Source organism: Fistularia commersonii, chromosome 24 (genome assembly GCF_037954325.1).
Source record: "Fistularia commersonii isolate RoL2024-O1a breed Wild chromosome 24, RoL_Fcom_v1.0, whole genome shotgun sequence".
In the NCBI taxonomy this organism is placed as follows: Eukaryota; Metazoa; Chordata; class Actinopteri; order Syngnathiformes; family Fistulariidae; genus Fistularia; species Fistularia commersonii.
This window is the reverse complement of record NC_141307.1, coordinates 10,605,910-10,621,210: the sequence shown is the minus strand read 5'-3', so window position 1 is coordinate 10,621,210 and position 15,301 is coordinate 10,605,910. Positions and strand designations below refer to the sequence as shown.

At 42.1% G+C, this 15,301-nt stretch overlaps 1 protein-coding gene across 7 annotated transcripts in view; it reads right to left on the bottom strand.

Moving 5' to 3' along the window:
• Window positions 1-370: 370 nt before the first annotated feature.
• Window positions 371-15,301, bottom strand: part of dync1i1a (dynein cytoplasmic 1 intermediate chain 1a) — a 60,706-nt gene continuing 45,775 nt past the window's right edge. For all 7 annotated transcript variants that reach the window (XM_086171198.1, XM_086171201.1, XM_086171202.1 and 4 more), the window contains 3 exons: window positions 10,859-10,999; window positions 4,856-4,981; window positions 371-1,156 (listed from right to left, as the gene is read on the bottom strand). In XM_086171198.1, the coding sequence (XP_086027324.1) occupies window positions 1,046-1,156; window positions 4,856-4,981; window positions 10,859-10,999 (378 nt within the window). In that variant the 3' untranslated portion in view covers window positions 371-1,045. The remainder of the gene's footprint in view (window positions 1,157-4,855; window positions 4,982-10,858; window positions 11,000-15,301) is intronic.

The window sequence follows — 15,301 nt, the reverse complement described above, 5'->3', positions numbered from 1 at the left end:
CAGCCCTCCAGGCGCCCGACCCCGACCACACTGGAGGCTTCAGGTTGGCTGCATTTTTCTGGCAATGCGACTGAACGTTTGGACTCCCGTCTCCCGTCCTGGCTGAGCGGTGACGGCGGCCCCCGTCTAATGTCTGCGAGAAAGAAAGAAAAGCGAGGAGATCCCGGGCCCCGCCGCTGTTCCCGTATCCTGTAAGGACTCTTTTCCAGACCATATTTGTTCAAATTTCAGTGTACAAAGCCGCGGTTTTCGTATATTTTTCCCCTCGTCGTTCTGGCCAGGGTTCAACCGCTCTCCGGCTGCTTGTTTTCCAGGTTTAAAAAAAACAACAAAAAAAAACAAAACAAAACAAACAAAACCTTAACGGGCCTTCGGAAAGTGGAGTTTCCATTTGCGAAGAGCAGCGTTTTTCACAACTCTTTCGAATCAAATATGTAACATTTATGTTTAGTTTTATGCCACGTATAAACACGGGCTTTATTTCCTCAACAAAAAACAACAAATAAAGCAAAACTTTACATTTTCGGTCAACTGTGCTTTAATAGCAAACACGGCTAGCTGGCTAAAAGCGCTCTCCCCGCGTCACCATACATTTCCCAGTTGTCCGCGAAAGACCGATTCTTATTTTTAAGACTAAAGCGGTCGTTTCCCACGGACGACGTGGCCGCCAAGCTCATGGATTCGCATCAGGAACGTGTCACGCACGGGTTCGAACACACAGAGAGAAGCAAAAAGAGTCGACGAGACACTTCGGAAACAAAAAAAAAAACAACAATCACGTTATGAACTTTAATTCTTACAGTAGTGTGCACGTCGTAAGGCTATGAGACTTTCATACACCGTATGCTTACCGGTTGTAAACAACACTTCAGCTGAAGTCATTGGAGAATAAATAAAGTAGTGGTTTACTTGGTGAGAGACGGTCTGCTTTCACATTGTGTAGAACAGAAACGCTAAAAGCTCGGCGTTGTTCGGATCGGGGGAAATCGAGAAAGATATAAGCACATCTTATAGTTGATAAGCACATCGGGGGCCCTGGAGGCTCCTACGAGGCCAGCTCCATGGGTCCCTCCTCTTCGCCGTCCGCCCTGTTGGCGCGGATCTCCATCAGGGTTCGGGCGAAGCGTGTCCAGTCGTCGGTGTGAGCGACGGAGAGCTGCGAGGGGAAAACAAGTACATCTAGTTATGCTTCCATATGTACGCTTACAGTGGAATTTCTGCCCCTAATCGCCAACTGTTTTTAAACTAAAACAGATTTTGCATTTCGTACAACAAACAAAGAAGCAAAAAAAAAAAAAACACAATAAACAGACAAAAATTTAGGTTATATTTAATACTTTTTGCTGTTATGTTACATATGAACCCATAACATTTTTTTAGAAGGGGGCTGGAGGACGGATCAATGGGATTTACATTGATTTCAATGGGAAAAATTTGCTCTTAAAAAGAATGACTTCAATTTGTAGGCCGAGGAGCCATGGAAGTTTATCAGATAACCTAACATTAGCAAGAAATAACTTTTATGCTAAGTATTCAGACAATTTTTATGCTAAGTATTCAAGACAGTACGAACGTCCCTCATAACAAACGCAATCATGCAAACGGAAAAATCAAGAATCAAACAAACAAACAAACTCAAAGGTTTCCTGTGTTGTAGCGTAGCAGCTATCGTGCGTGCTACTCTGTGTTTACATTGTTCATCGTTGTTAGAAACTTTAAAAGTGTTATGATGCTTTTTTCAGTACAGAGCCCTCAGTATGGGTCCCATAAAGGTTAAAAGTACTAGTGGTGTTGAGAAGTTAAGAATAACAGTCAACCTGAAGAAGGAAATAGCTAAACGTGAGCGCAGTGTTGGTGCTAAAGATCTTCCCAACTGCAACAACATGGCTAAGACACCGATCTGCACAATCCTGAAGACAAAGACGCTCTAAAGATGGCTGATGTGGTGAAGGGCGACGAGTTAACGTAGTGAAGGAGTTAAAGTCTTAGAAGAAGTAGAAAAGTGATGGGATTAATGGACGACAGCTAGCAGGAGATAGCGTTAGTAAGGGTGCATATGTGAGAAGGCTTTTTTTTTTGCTGATTTGGCAAAGGAAATGTCGAACACAAGCGCTGGCAAGAAGAGAAAGAACACCAGAAACGCAGTAATAATTAAGGTTATCTTTAATTCCTTCCTGTATGTTTGCCACAAACTATGCTTTTTTTGGGTCTCTTTTGGATCAATGGGGTTTACATTGATCTTAATGGAAAAAATTGATTAAGAACAAAGAACAAATTGAATTTGTGAGCCGAGGTCCTACTGTACCTTAAAAATGTCAAAAAGTGCGCTTTTTCAACTTGCAAATCCGGTGAATCGATTTAGATTTCAATTTGCACTTTCTCAATCCGCACACCCACTCCTGTCCTATTATCACTTATTAGAAGTCAAAATCAGCTTTTGTGTCAATTTCTCTGCAAGCGCTAGACAAACAGGGAAATGGAGAAGATGTTTCACAATCCCACAGTGTCACGAAACAAAATAAAAATAATAAGAGTGCAAATTAAACGGTACAGTGCACTATTTCATTAACTATAAGGTCTGAAGCGCACGCAGATACAAACTGCTGGTACGGTGAAAACATGACAGACATTTGATTTCGTGAAGAGTGAATAAATATATGTAATTTGATCGTTTTTTTTTTTTTTTGTACAGTTTAGTGCACAAAGTCAGTAACACCGTTACGGCATTGTTATTTATTGTTTTGCGTTTCCTTTCCAAATTTCCATACCCATTACTTTTTTTTGAACATTTATTAGAACAGGTTCCTTGACAGAGTCACACACATTCTTACAAAACCTCATAACAAGATACACATTATACAATATTCTTTATAGGTCACTTATTTCCTCACTAGCAAGCGAAAAACAAAAAAAAACCATCTAGCTCAGTCAAATAGAGATAATATCTTCAACTCTCCAAATATTTTTTGATGGATGCCCATTTATCAAGATATAGGTCTGTCTTAAGTCGTAAATTTGCTGTTACGCGTTCCATGCAGTTTACATCCTTGACCCTCGTGCGATTTTAACATTGTGTTTACTCCCCTTGTCCTACGGGTCAAAAATGACCCATAAGACAATCTTTGTACCCTAGTCGTGTACAGCCCACATGGAAACATAAACAAAAAAGAAGTATCACTTTTTCTAATTACGGGGTCTCTTTCGGAAAATCATAAAATTTAAAGTTGGAAAAAAATAAGGTGTTTTTTTTTAACAGCTAAACATGGTAGTGGGTCACTTTTGACCCGCAAGACAACACAAGGGTTAAGCCTCTGACGCCATATACCCATTACTGAAACATCTATTGATAAATCTAAATAAATATCACCATCATGTGGATGTAAATATCTCTATTTCCATTATGTTCTCCATATCAGCCAACTCACTCTCGAATGCCCTGCGGGGGGAACCGGTGGGAGGGAAGCCACAGCCGCCACCCAAGCTGCCTGTAACTAGTTTGCATGGCCGGGCTGTAATTAAGCAGGAACCGGAGGAGGGAGGCGGGGGAGGGACGCGGCCCTCCGCGGCAGGGGGTCCCTGCCGGAGCATCGTCTAACGCGCTGTCTCATTCCCGGCGCTGAACAAAGATGCCTGAGCCGTGATCGGAAAAAAAAAAAAAAAGAAAACGAATAGAAGTTGAAACGGCCGCCGCCACAAAAGGCGCTAATTTGCAGCTACTGGATTGATAGGGAAACACAAGTGTTTGTTCCCTGTTTGGTCACAGAGGCCTTGCCAGCGGAAAATAAGGGGAGTCGACACACAGACGCACAGGATTCCGACCGTCAAAGCAGCGGTCCGACAAGCAGAACGCTGCTAAAATTAGCTGGGCAGCTAGGCTACGTTGCCCGCACATGAGGGGGCGGCCTGCTCCTTGCATTATGGGATGTATGAGCACGCGGCAGCTTTGCGCGATGGCGAGGCGGCGTCTTGCGGAGGCACAAAGGAACGCAAGGGTCGGGGGATCAAACGCATCTATCCACGCCGGTGCTTAGAGTTGGGTAAACATATAGAGCGAAAACTCCTATAATGGTTTGCTGTGGTTCTTGTGGAGATTAACTGGAAAAAAATAAGAGATCGTACTCTAGAACATCTTCTTTTCCTTCCCACTCGCCGGTCAATACATTTTTTAATGGACGCCATTTGTTCCCTGCATGCCATATACTTCGGGATTAACTGGTATTGTGTAAAAATTAAATGAGGGAAAAAAAAAAAAGTTTTATTTTCTTGTATTTTGCAAAAGTTTTTTATAAAATTGGCAGAGATTAAATTGATTTAGTTTCTGTTTTTTTTTTTTTATAATCCCTATTCAATCACTTGATCTAATCATATCAATGATGTCATTTTTTTGTGTCTTTGCTTGTAAGAGTTTGAAAGCCATCCTGTAAACGTAAAGCACAAAGTTAGGTATTTTTACTCTTTGGTCCTGAATTTAAAATCAAGTTGTGTCAAATTTTTATTTAAACAGCGCCAATTTGTAGCAGAGTCTAGCTATTTATTTTGCAAATCTACACGTTGACGATATGTTACTATGATGAAGTCACCAGTCGGGGGTCCATCGTGTCTTTCATAAAAATTCAAATCCATTCTTTCATCCTTAAACAGGTTTCAGTGAGTAATCCAGGTGGTTTCTTGTGAATTCCTGTGTAATATTTAATTATTAAGCTACAAGCATCTGTGTACTCTCAAAGTATCAACTGACGATTAATATAATTATCATATTGTGCCAGTTGTGCATTTCATTCTGGGTCACAAGAACGTTGTTTCTTTTCACAAACATGATTTTCTGCTCAACAACGAGGATTCAAAAGGTCAGTACCTCGCCGGTATCGTACACCCAGACTCGGCCTTCGGAGTCCCCGACCGCCACCTCCTTTCCGCTGGATGAAAAGCGGACCCTGTTCAAAGCTGAGGCACCTTCAATGGCCACACTGGCAGTCGGTACCTGGGGAGAATTCAGAAAACGGATTAATTGTTTCACAAACCTTATACTGTGAAGGATACAAAATTGCCAATAAGATTCATCCATTCGATATCTCGGCCGCTGATCCTGTGCTCGGTGTCGCTGTGGGGCTTTTCTGTGTGAGAATGTCAGACATCAAACCAGAAACCTTCTTTTTATAAATAACAACATACATTTGAATTATAGAAACAAATCTTTGAGATGCTGAAAGACCTATTTATGGCATCTCTGTTTTTTTTTTTTTTTTTTTTTATAGGTTGTTTGTTTTTTTGGAGTAAATTTGAGGTTTGATGCTGCCAGCTAAACGGGAATTTGAGTTCCAAACCAGAACTCGCATGTAGACACGCTGCTTCGAAAAACAGACAAAAAAAAAACAAAACAACACAATATCCATGGATGCTAATTGCCGATATTAAAATAAAATGCACACATTTTGCAAGACCGCTTAGACAGTTGAGTCTTCATGTATTTGTGTTCACTGGAAATATACTATTAGTCTATTAGAAAGAACTTACTTCGAGAGCAACTTCTTCCAAACATTGAAGGTTAGAAAAATATACAGTGGAGTAAAAAAGTATTTAGTCAGCCACCAATTGTGCAAGTTCTCCAACTTAAAAAGATGATAGAGGCCTGTAATTTTCATCATAGGTACACTTCAACTATGAGAGACAAAATGCAAAAAAAAAAAAAAGATTTTTAAAGATTTTTAAAGAATTATTTGCAAATTATGGTGGAAAATAAGAATTTGGTCAAGAACAAAAGTTGATCTCAATAGTTTCTTATACACCCTTTGTTGGCAATGACAGAGGCCCAACATATTCTGTAAGTCTTCAAGATGTTGGCACACACACTGTTGCTGGTATTTTGGGCCATATCTCCATGCAGATGGAGGAATGGGCATTCTTTCTCCTCCACACATGACAAGTTGAGTTTTTACCAAAAAGTTCTATTCGGGTTTCATCCGACCGTAGGACATTCTCCCAATCCTCTTCTGGATCATCCAAATGCTCTCTAGCAAACTTCAGACAGGCCTGGACTCTCTGCAGCTCATTCACTCGGTCCCCCCATGTGCTTCTAGGATTTATCTCACCGTTCTTCTGATCATTTTGATCCCACGGGGTGAGATCTTACGTCGAGCCCCAGATGGAGGGATATTATGAGTGGTCTTGTATGTATTCCATTTCTAATAATTGCTCCCACAGTTGATTTCTTCACACCAAGCTGTTTACCTATTGCAGATCCAGTCCTCCCAGCCTGGTGCAGGTCTACAGTTTTGTTTCTGGTGGCCTTTGACAGCTCCTTGGTCTTGGCCATGGTGGAGTTTGAAGTGTGACTGTCTGAGGTAGTGGACAGGTGTCTTTTATACTGATAACCAGTTCAAACAGGTGCCATTAATACAGGTAATGTATGGAGGACTAAGGCGCTTCTTACTTACAGGTCTGTGAGAGCCAGAAATCTTGCTTGTCAGTGGGTGACCAAATACTTATTTTCCACCATAATTTGTAAATAAGTTCTTTAAAAATCAGATAATGTGATTTTCTTTTTTTCCGCATTCTGTCTCTCATAGTTGAAGTGTACCTATGATGAAAATTACAGTCCTCTATCATTACATTACATTACATTACTTTGCATATGGCAGATGCTTTTATCCAAAGCGACTGACAGTAGAGGACATAGGGACAGCAAATACACTTGCAAATACACGATGCACAGGATATATACAGAACAGTAAGCTTGGGTTAGTGAGTTGTTTTTTTTTTGACAAAGACATACACAAACGTACACACACACACACACACACTCACTGCATAGCCTAAATTGCTGCCTAACCTGATCTGGGGCATCAGCGCAGTAAAAAGTCCTGAAAGAGAAAAGTTTTTACCTGTTTCTTGAAGGTAAGGTATCATGTTTTTTAAGTGGGAGAACTTGCGCAATTGGTGGCTGACTAAATACTTTTTTGCCCCACTGTAGCTACCAAATTTAAAGCTAAACACACACAAGGCTACCTACTGTATAATAACTGTGTCCATGTTTGCTGTTGTGGGCAGGCTGAGGCTCTTTTTAGTAAACATCCGCGCTCATATTGCACCTTTAAACCCTAGAAACATCTGCAGTGTTTCCATAAACTGTCTCTGACATGTGGCAGGCAAGTCTGACAGATGTCACCAGTGGAGACAGAGGCCTTGGCATCACGTCGCCTCACACGCTGAGCTTCTGCGTATTTAAAGCAGCGCTGACCGCACACTGACTGCCATTAGCCAGCTAGCTTCCAATGCAGGGGCCGAGTGGAGCTGAGCTTTCCCCACCAACTCTGTGTGTGTGTGTGTGTGTGTGTGTGTGTGTGTGTGTGTGGGTGTGCATGCATGCACGGGAGTGCGTGAGGCATGTGCGCTGGAAATGAGAACCAGGCGCTCCGCACTTCTCCGTTAACGTTGTTATGACTGTGTGTGTTTTTTTATATGATAGCGACAATGGAAGTATGTTGCAATTAGGCTGTGTGCGAGTGAATGAGCGTGCGTGTCTTCAATTTATCCGTTTGTGCGTGTGTGTGTGTGTGTGTGTGTGTGTGTGTCAGAGCAAATGTTTCTCATAAAGCACATTGTTAGCAGAGTTAGGCCGCCAATAACGAACTCTTCCTTCGACGGTGAAAAGACCCCTGTTGAGGGAGCCATGGGAAAACTGCAGTTGCTCCAGAGAGGAGACCCGGCGGTGGAGATGTCATCAGGGGAGGAGGGCGTTAAGGTCAAAGGGAACCCTGCTTGACAGGACTAATCGGCGTAAATACGATGTAATATTCGTTTCATACGAGTGTTGTTAAAAAGGCACAAAGAATTGTTATTTCGTTAAAAAACCGCAATTGTAACTCATTATTTTAACCCAGGGCAGATGATTGTTTTACAAGCGCAATACATGCAGGGTTGGTGACATATGCTTGTTTTATACTTTAGCTTTCAGCTAGCATTAGCTTTGGCTTGGTACAGTATGGTATATAAGTAATGATGCTACATTGTGCTGCTTTTGGGTGCCATTTCCAGGCCGAGGGAACCAAAGGGGCTGATGCTAGGCTAACACAGCTTTCCAAGGGGCAATAAGAGAGGAAAGGAGTGGGAAATTGCTTGTGGACGTACACGACTTGCTAAGGATCCACGGGTTGTGTTCTCTCCGCTTCTCTCCGGATGCATTCAGTCGAGATTTGCTAAGAGCTCAGGCGTGCTGCTACTTTTAAACAGATGTGAAAGCCGATCCCCATACCCACAGCTTTCCTTCCCTTGCATACAAAAGGTCTTCGAGAAAGGAGTGAGACAGGCAGGAGACACTGGATGTCCTCCTGCAAGGACCTCAGCAACCTGCTTCTGCAGAAGTAGCATCTGATGACCAAAGACCAGGTACAAGTATGATCATGGAGGAAGCTGACGGTCTGTTAGCGTAGATGTCCAGAGTCTACGGTGAACAGCCGAAAACAAAAAGTGGAGCTCCTTACAACAGACGCTCTCTCTATTAGCATAGCAACGAGGCTGCTGCACAACCACCTATGACTTTTACCGACTCCAGACTCTTTATTTCGTCTTATCCTCCTTGTTTACGTATCTCTCTAAGGGTTGCACAGATGATGTGATTTTGCACCGTACAGTAGAATGAACGGGACCGAGCCGAAGGCCAACTTTGTGATGTCACAACCCAGACAAAGTTGTGATGTAAACAAGAACGGCGATTTTTTTTTTTTTTTTTTACCATTTCAAACAACTAAGCTATGTTGAGAGATTTTATTGCCGTTTTATGTAGCCGCTATGAATATTTATCAAATCGGACAATAGCATCATGGTAACTTGCAAGAATCTCAAAAGTAAGAGCATCTGCAGAGTACGGGGTTTGTCAGGAAACTGCAGGGCTTGTCTCCATGGAAACCACAACGAAAAATACATCCTTTCATCCATGCTTTTACCTTGAGATCAAAGTTGGTACCCATTCCCCCCACTTTTCAGTTATTTTCCTGATAGCGCCACTTTTTTCCTCAATGAATACCCTGAAATTGCAGTCGAGAAAATACATTGCTCCCTCACAATAGAGTCTGTTGAGAAGATTCTTTTCCAAACATCAGTTAGCTTAGCTCACTAAGCTTAGCATTAACAAGCGCAGTCGAGCCAGATTACCCATACACAGCTTCTGGTGAGGTCGGAAATTCTGATATAGATATATTTTTCATTTTCTTTAAAAACCTTTTAATGGAACTTCTATTGTTTCTGGCGTTAGCTGATAGAAATCTCAGCAGATGGACGGTAAATCTAAAATGAACTCATCACTGACATCACTGAGCATCCCGCCAGATTCAGCAGCGTCGACAGGTGGATTTGATCTGAGGGCCCGAGTTTTTGACCCTCGCTAATTCAAAACAGGGGTTTCCGTGAAGGGGGGTTTCAAATGGAGGACTCCTGAGATGGATTTAATAAATCACATACAATTTTAAACTCAGTAGCATAAATATATTGAGCCAGAAAGTACATTACTATTTCTTTATTTTTAGTCTAATTTGGAATCTAATCATCTACAGTACATATTTTTGTTAATCTGCACAATGTTCTTAATCTGGCTGGAAATTAAATGATTGGTTTCAACAGTATGAGAAAATTAATGTCTAAATTTGCAATGAACTAAATAGATTCAGACGCTGACATCAGTTTCAATTTATAACAGTTTGGACCTCTGTGACAAAAGACAGAATATTTTTGTTAGAAATACGTATAAAAGGCTTAAAATGTAAAAATTTACATCGAACGTTTTGCTGGAAGCTAGTATTTCATTCTGCGAGCACGTGTAGATCTGCATGCGTCTGGCTCTTTCCGAGAGAGTTTGCTGTTGTATCGAGAAGCCTTTCAGTTGTGTGTGACTAGAGGGATCCACGGCTAACAAGACATTATTGTCCTATTTAATCAATATTTGTAGCAGCTCCATAAAAACGATAATAAAATAACTAAACGTATCCTGGTTTGTATAAAATTATGAAAAAAACTTTTCACTCATAGACCGCTGTTGTTGATGATAACACAGCCACAGATCCTTAGCAAGCTGTGTACGTCCACAAGCAATTTCCCGCTCCATTCTTCTCTTCTTGTCCCCTGGAAAGCTGTGTAGCCTAGCATCAGTCCCTTCAGTCCCCTTGGACTGGAAATGGGACCAAAAAGCGGCAGAATGTGGCATTATTACTATTTTTACCGCACTGAGCCGAAGATAACGCTAACGGCAAGCCAAAATTAACGTAAGCAACTCCCATACATCATCAACCTAGCGTGTATTGCACTCGTAAAAATGGCTCCACCCCTGGGTTACGCTATGTTATAAATTGCGATTTTTAAAGAAATAACAATTCATGCTTTTTTCACAACACATTCTAGTATGAGACAAACAGTAAAGCATATTTATGCCTATTAGTCCTGCAAGGCGGGGTTCCCTTTAAGGTCCACAGACTTGGACTCGGCTTCCATTTGCGGTTTTCCTCACATCTGTGTGATTCACAGGTAGTCAGATGCAACGGGACGGCTGGGACCCTGAAGTTGCGTGAGTGTTTTACAGAGGCTGCGGGGAATGTTTGGCAGGGTTGGTCGTGTGGGAGCTAAATTTCAGAGATGTCACCTTGTGTGATTTAAAGACGGGGCTGGGCAACGCCCACGGGGGAATCAGGAATTGTGAGTGTGGAAGGGTTGTGGGGAGTGCTGTGTGTGTGTGTGTGTGTGTGAGGGTTGTTTGTTTGGTTGCGCAGTTCAAACAGCAAGCTCTGAGAGTAACAAACGCACAGTTGCATATTTTGAAGAGATGACAGAGGAAAAAATACACCCATTAACTGACTGTAGCAAACATGAGCACCTCTGTGTCATTGTTTAGGTTCCAGAGGTCCAGGCGGCCCATGCCGTCCACGGCGGCGAAGATTGCCGGGTGCATGGGAGACCACATGACGTCGTACACGTAGTCGGCATTGTCCTCGAAAGAGTACAGGGGCTTGTTGTGCTGCGAGAAAAAGAAGAAAGATATTAAACAGGTCTTAAACAAACGTAGAGAGACGACGAGCGAGGGATCTGAGTAGATGTCACGAAAACGGGAAAGAGAGAGAGAGAGAGATAGAAAGAGGGAGGGAGGGAGGGGGCTGGAGAGAGGGAACGAGTGAACTTCAGACTGAGTGGCGCTGCCTCAGCCTTGGGGCCTGTCTGGGTGGAGAGTCTAATTAAAAAGCCTCGCACATTCACACAGCGCCATAAAACCGCTGGGAGAGATGAAAGGGTGGGCCCCTACTTAAGGTGTACTGTAACCTCAAAACAACAGCTGTCTAGGAGAGGGATGGGAAGAGATGGGAAACGGCGGGCGGGAGGAGGGCTGGTCAATGGACGGTCGGGAACAAACCTCTGGAAATAGGATGTTTTTAGCGATACTGAAAGACTACTGCCATACAGTGGGATAAGTATGGCTTATTACGTGGAGTATTGAGTTACAAAATAGCAATGATATCAGATAGCAATGATAGTCGCCTGGATGCTCAGATGACAAAAAAAAAAAACAGTTGAAAAAAAAAATGATTGAAATAAAATGTAGAAAACAGAGGTCAAGTTTGACAACTATGTTTTCGCTAGCTGGATTATAGCTATGTGATGAGGTTATGGGATTGTGTGTGTGTGTGCGTGTTCATCTTTCGGAGTGGCTTTTCAGATTCCTGAAGCTTATAAACCGCATTCCTGACAGGTAAAGAGGGAGGGGCGGTGCAGAGGAGACACGGTGGCTGGAAGGGCAAATTAGGAAATGTGGTTACTCTTTCTCATTCCTTCTCCCCTGCTCCGACACTATCTCTCAGTCCGCAGCTGTTCTAAAACGCGGTACCTCCAAAACTTGCATTACAAAAAAAAAACAACAACAAAAAACAACAAATTTCTTATTTATGTCTACTTTGAGGGAGTCAAGCGATGAGATATTACAGGTAGTGTTGAAAAATCATGTATTTTTAGGAATATTTATGAAAAAAAAAAACAAGGGTTGAAATGAATAATCGCCATTGAGATGCTTTTTGACACCAGGGTGTTTTTTAGATCCCTCTGTAAGATGTCATTTTTGACATCTAGCCTCTGTTAGCCTGACGTCAATTTCAACAATCAGGCGGTATGAGAATGTCCTCCTTGCGATCCATGGACTATCTAACGAACTAAACTACCATTTTCCTGTTGCATGCCCATTATTTACCAATGTTATGATAAGAAGGTGATTTCAGTAAACAATCAGCAGCAGCGAGTCTGATCTTAAAATGAAACTTAATCCTCGTGGCGCCACATGTTCAACAAGTGCGTGCCTCCCACTTTGTTGGGCAGGGGGGGAAAAAAAAAAAAAAAAAAAAAAAGGATTCGATAGCACGTTTGGACAGGAATCCCATTGCCGGTGCGCGCCGTGCCGACAGCTAACGTTACACTGGAAACCCAATTTTCTGGCGTCAAATCGGGTCGTGCCCCAGGAATCTGAACAGAAATGACAAGGCCGATGATTGAAAAGGAGTCACACCAGTACTGTCTGCTGTGTAGTTCAGGTAAAGCTTTCGCTGTTCCTGTGTTGAGGGACTACGAAAGAATTAACTTATATTATCTTGTCATATTTCAATGTGGCGTTGCTGTTTTGAGATCGTAAATATAACACGTGCTATTTGTCAGTCTTGAATATCTAACTGCTGTATAGCGTGTGGACAACATACACTAAATTATGATATCTTGAAAAAGAGAAAATCACCTCAGCATAAGGCAGAACTTACGCGTGAATCAGCGACAGGTTACCTGAATTAAAGTGAGAAAAAACAAACAGAAAAAAAAGCTTCCATCAAAAAGGTTTTCGGGAAAATGTGAAAATTCTTTTACAATTGATGAGAAAAAAAACATCCCTTCCGAAACATTTTTTTTTTTTTTTTAAAACAAATGTCTGACACGCTGCCATTTACAGGTATGAGTTTGAGTGATATTTGGTTTTTTTTTGTTTTTTTTATTATTTCAATTCATTTTTTAGCGAGTTCATCAAACTGGGGGTTTGTTGTTGGGATCTTTTTTAATGGCAAAGTAGGGCATCCTGACATCCTGACTGAGTGAGATATCCTCGAAAAGATATTGAAACTACATTGGCCTCTCTTCGAAATATGAATGGACGGTCATGTCAAATATTGCCATCATTCATTAACAATCACCTAATCCGACAGTGATCCCGGGCTTCCATTAACTTTAGGGGAAAGTAAACGTTCCGGCCAATCAGCTAGCAGACATTGGTTTTGGGGTCAAGAGAGCAAGATGGTTCAAGTTATGCACAATCATAAACCCACTCCCAGCTGTTGGCGATGTCTTCAGACTCCGGCCAACTGAAAGTGTTTTTTGCAAACCACAATATTTGCACGGCCGACTATAAAAACACCGTCCGACTTCTGTGCGGCGGCCTTTTTGAACTCTGCGGCGAAGCGTATGAGAATTCAACGCGAAACGTGTGTGCTGTTCAAGAGCGTGTGATTGGTGGGCGAAAGGCAGGGCCCCGAGGGGATTTTAGGTAAGCAAAAGGAGCTCGCTTAAGGTGAATGTGAGGCATGTGTGGTGTGGCTATGTTTGCACACAAACACGCACTCAGGTATTCTAACTGCCCGTACACAAATATGGGTTATGTGGGATGAGAGACAGACACGCATTCCTGTGGTGCCCATAAAAGGACAGGGAATTCCCAAATCCTGAAACATAACACATCCCCTTCGAATGAAAATCTGTGGAAATGTTTTAATATGTGTTCCCGGGACACCTCCGCTACGACTAATGGACCGTCTACACGCGAACGCAGGCAAAAATACAGGTTAACTTGCTCCTCTCTCGCATTCACCATGAAATCTATGGGTTGCGATGGTTGACAAAATTATTTGGGCATATTTTTCATGCTTAAAAATGAGCTTTGTTGTCTTCCTCATGCCGTAGCATATGGGCTTGTGTAGTTTCTTGACCTTGTTTTGTATCTCGACTTCTTCGGCTTTGACCGACTGATGGAGTTTTCAGTATATAGAATAAAAATCCCTTTATTTGTCACGTTCAGTTATACGTAGAGTGCAACATTGGCAATATTGAACCAATGCATTTAACTACTCATGGATGAACCCTGAGCAGTGGTTGGGTTACCTACTTCGCGAAGCTTGACATGTGAGTCGCTGGTAAACAAAATATTGGGTAGGCCGTCTGCTGATGTGGGAACCCTCGGTCCGTGGATCAATTGGTACGGGGCCGCACAAAAAATAATCAATTATTTCCATTGGATTTATTATCTGAGTCTGAACAATCTTTATTTTGAAAAATCTTTTATTTTGAAAAATGACCAGAATCTCTCGGTTGCATCTCGGCCACTTGAGCGCGAAAAATGTAACCCACAAGCTAGCAAAATGAGTAAACAACAGGTGTCAGACAGAAAGTTTAAAGAAAGTGATAAAAAGGTTGGGTCTTCAAGAAATGTATCTTCCGCTTTGACTGACCAGTGAGTTTTCGGTATATAGAATAGAAGTCCCCTTATTTGTCACGTTCAGTTATATGTAGAGCATAACACCTGACCACTGCATTTAACCTATCATGGATGAACGATGAGCAGAAGGTTCAGTTCCGAAGGTTCTTGCTCAACCTCACTTGGACATGCTTGGAGAAGTGCAGGAATCGACTCAGGAAAGGAAAGTCCGGTTCCAAGGACGACCGCTCAAACCCCTTATGCCACACTGCCCCCTATACGCATCAGTATATAATACTAAGATGGGGGACATTGGTTTTAGATTTTTGATCCCCTAGTTCCCTTTACGTGCCTCCCCCAAGTCGGTGAAAATGTCAACTCGCTTTCCCCCCATTGAATTCTACTCTGCCGGCTCTTCCGTTCCCTTTCCTCTGTCCCATGTCATCGGCTGCCTGCATCACCAGGACTTCTACAACTGCTGCGACTGCTCAAAAATTAAAGATAATTCCAATTTTTCTTTCCTTCTTCCTATTCAGGTTACTTCTGCTCAGGTTCTTTTCAACACCTCATCCAGTCAGATTTCATTATTATTTTGACTGATACATAATTGCTACTTTTAAATATTTTCCTTCCTTTTCAACCAAGATATACAACCGGTCAGCAGGAAGATTGAACCAAATAACTATGAAAGATCAATATACATACATACAGACATGCCTGTACTATTTTTCCCACAACCCTATAAGTCCCTGTTCTAAACTCATTCCTTTATCACGATTCCATCTTTCTGTTGTCTCGAGTGACAACGTTCTGTTTTTTCGTCGAACACGA